The sequence below is a fragment of the Gossypium arboreum genome, chromosome 12 (genome assembly GCF_025698485.1).
Source record: "Gossypium arboreum isolate Shixiya-1 chromosome 12, ASM2569848v2, whole genome shotgun sequence".
Lineage (NCBI taxonomy): Eukaryota > Viridiplantae > Streptophyta > Magnoliopsida > Malvales > Malvaceae > Gossypium > Gossypium arboreum.
The window spans coordinates 9297140-9300493 of NC_069081.1; the positions used below are offsets into that span (position 1 = coordinate 9297140).

General features: G+C 36.5%; 1 protein-coding gene across 1 annotated transcript; it reads left to right on the forward strand.

Annotated features, from left to right (window-relative positions):
• Nucleotides 1-432: 432 nt before the first annotated feature.
• On the forward strand, nucleotides 433-3354 carry LOC108476672 (glycine cleavage system H protein 2, mitochondrial). The gene is made up of 3 exons (XM_017778942.2): nucleotides 433-985; nucleotides 2344-2603; nucleotides 3029-3354. The coding sequence occupies exons 1-3, from the start codon at nucleotides 907-909 to the stop codon at nucleotides 3155-3157; spliced, it is 468 nt and encodes a 155-aa protein (XP_017634431.1). The 5' UTR covers nucleotides 433-906; the 3' UTR covers nucleotides 3158-3354.

Below are 3354 nucleotides of genomic sequence, written 5' to 3' on the forward strand. Positions count from 1 at the left end.
CACCACCCATACTGTCACTGATGTGGCACAACCAAGATGAGACTAGGCATGAGATCTTCTCCTGTAGATACCCTGAAGAACAATGAAGGAATGATTTTTTACTCTCAGCAACCTTAAGCATTTATATACAACACTCAGTCTCCCTTGCCTTCAAGGATACTATACTCTTCTACTTTCTTAATTTTTTTGATTCTTTATCTGTCTAGATGAATTTGCCTCCTCGTCACCAATTTTCTCTTTTATCCCCTTCTTTATTGTACACTTACATCAACATTCATTAAGAATAAACGCACAAAATAACAAAAGAAATTGGTTGGACATGGACATGGACATGCGTATAATATATAATAACTTAATATGGCCTTGAAATTAGACGAAAGGCAAGCATAAATAAATAAATAAATCAACACGTGAAGCGTTGTATGGCAAAGAGGCAGAACATAAGGCAAAGCCCAAAGGCATCTCTAAATTCTAAAAAAACTAATAAGAGTGTCAAGTCCACCACCAACCTCCATCAAGTGCGGTTTGTTGTTGAGACATTGACTTACTACCATCTTTGATACCGAAGCTGAAACTACACCCTTGTATGCTCTCGACGCCCCCTTTCTCTTTTTTTTTTTTTTAAAAAAAACTTATTTCTTTTTTCTGTTTAATATCGCACGGTCCCCTTTTTATTGATCTCATAAATATATTAATAAAATAATTCTTTATTTTAATTAAAAAAAACCACGACAGTGGTACACTACACTCCGGACTCACCAGCCCCACCAAAAATATAAACAAAACCCTATTGTATGTAGTTGCACTCCATAAAACGAGGTGTCCAACACAGAAGCAAGCAGCTAGCGGTTTGCTTTGAATTATACTACTATAACTCCACCACTTTCCACCAGATTTACATTGCAGATGGCTTCATCAATGCTGTGGGCTTCAAGGGCGGCTTCTTACCTTAGGATCTCTGTCTTCCACAGAGGCTTTTCCACTGGTATTTACTTAACTTTTCTCCTCTCTGTTATTTTCATGGTTTCTTAAATGATCGTGAAGACCCTGTTATCTATAGGATGGTTTTGGGTTTGGATCGAAATCGGGATCTCGTGTCTGGGATTGATCCAAGGCTTTACCTTTCAGAAACAAATAAAAAAAATCAAATCGATTTATGTGACTGGCTTTTTCTTTTCTTTTGCTATACATGGTGTCAAGATGTTTTGGATTTTTGTTTTGTGATCGATATATACATGTCCCAAATTTCCGTAATTTAGGATTGTGTATCTGATCGATCATTTTCATAACTTTTTCTTTCAGTTTGATTTAGAAAAAAAAAAAATCATAAAGATTAAAGTAGGCTAAAGCCTTTCATTTGTAGGGATTCAAACAACCTTTCATAGTTTGTTCTCCATGTATCACTTGTACGGCTAGAGATATGTTTAATACTTGAGCATTAGAGCATTTGGACTAATAGTGATCTAATGGTGATTACATCAGTGAAACGGTGAAGGGTATAGCGTATAGTGTATAGTGTACGGTGACACCTTACAACTATTGCTGCAGTTGCTTGAAGCAATGGTGGTTCGTTTCTCATCAAAATGATGATGTTAGAGTTTTGACTGAATTGTTTGCCTTATTTGTTAATGAAAAAAAAAAAAAGTGAAGAAATCGGGAAATAGCAGTCAAAATTACAGAAACTGTATGTGCATCTTTTGTTGGTGTATCAAAACAAATAGAACCAAGCACGAGGATTTGGTATTGCTGCAACACCAATATACTGCAACTGATTAATGGGATGTAATGTGCATGCAGAGACATGGAATTGTTTTTTATCCCTGATATTCATTCTGATTCCTTGTACTAATATGCTATGCAGTCCAATTGCCATTAGTTGCAGTTTTTTGTCAAACAGAGATATGGAATTGTCTTGGATTTTTGCCTACTAATAGCAAATTAGCAGACACTGATAGGATTCTTAACATGTTTATGCTTTCAACCTTTGGCGGCTATCTTATATGTGATCTTACAGTTCATGGTGATTTTCTGTATCATTGAGCTTCACATCTGGAGCTAATATTAGCAGTATGCAACTGTTTTCACTATGATATAACTTCATATTTTGCTTTCTGTGGAAGCATGGTTCCTTGTTCCTTAAAAGAACGGGAAAGCACCTAAGAGGCTAAGACCAGTTATATGATGCCTGTATTTAACTGGATATTCAATTGTTTTAATCCCTTAGTCAGCTGCAATTTATGGTTTAATTTGTGTCTAGAGTTGTAAGTACTTTATCCCATTTTCATTGTTATTGCTTATTTTTTGTATTACAGTAGCTAATGCATCTCTTCTGTTTTCTTACAGTTCTAAAGGATCTGAAATATGCGGATTCTCATGAGTGGGTGAAGGTTGAGGGTAACTCTGCCACTATTGGTATTACTGATCATGCTCAAGATCATTTAGGTGATGTTGTGTATGTTGAATTACCCGAAGTGGGAGCTGCTGTAAAGCAAGGTGAAAGTTTTGGAGCAGTTGAAAGTGTTAAGGCTACTAGTGATGTTAATTCTCCTGTTTCAGGAAAAGTGGTTGAAGTTAATGAAGAGCTCAGTGGCTCTCCTGCTAAGGTTAGCTCTTCCATCCTATCATAGACTATTCCTTTTGAAATTTCATTAATTCAATTATATTAATTTTGTAATGGTGTCTGCTAAACTGGGTTAAGCTTTTCACTGTGTGAAATGTCCTCCACTATGCATGTGCTTGTGTCTTTCCCATGGTGCCCGTGTTCTTCCATACATCAATGCCTGTTTCATAAGGATTTTAGTACCCAACATTTCATTAATATTGATCGTGAATGCTACTAGTGGTCCATCCAATTCTTCATTCTTTTCGCCTTTTGGTTGAGCTTAACTACCTGCAACTGCCTTATGTTGAGATGTAGCCAGAGTCTTGATTGGATCATTTGAATGTTTTAAGTGTTTCTTTTAATTGCTTTTAGTAATATATCCTTCACTTTTGCTTATGTCTGCAATCTTTGTTCACCGCAATTTAGGTTAACTCAAGTCCATATGAGGATGGATGGATTATAAAGGTTGAGATGAAAGATGCTGGGGAGTTGAGGAACTTGATGGACTCAGAAGAATACTCTAAGTTCTGTGAGGAAGAAGATTCAAAGCACTGAGAGCGGATGCCCTGGCGATGTTGGATGTCGGGTTCTATGCAAAGAGAGATAACCGGGAAGCCGACTGGTTGAGAATTGTAGCTTTCTTCTTGATGTTTCCAAACTATTATCAGACTATGTAGTTTAATGTCCCCGTATTTGGGTTTTGATTTGGTGTCATGTTTTCTTGGAATAAATGATTGGTTTTGGGTTTGGAA

What these genes read in the sequence shown, in the direction of transcription:
- LOC108476672 (XM_017778942.2), top strand. Translation starts at nt 907, where the DNA reads ATGGCTTCATCAATGCTGTGGGCTTCAAGGGCGGCTTCTTACCTTAGG. An exon ending in CCACAGAGGCTTTTCCACTG is followed by an intron (nt 986 to 2,343) that starts GTATTTACTTAA and finishes GTTTTCTTACAG; the next exon opens with TTCTAAAGGATCTGAAATAT. An exon ending in TCAGTGGCTCTCCTGCTAAG is followed by an intron (nt 2,604 to 3,028) that starts GTTAGCTCTTCC and finishes ACCGCAATTTAG; the next exon opens with GTTAACTCAAGTCCATATGA.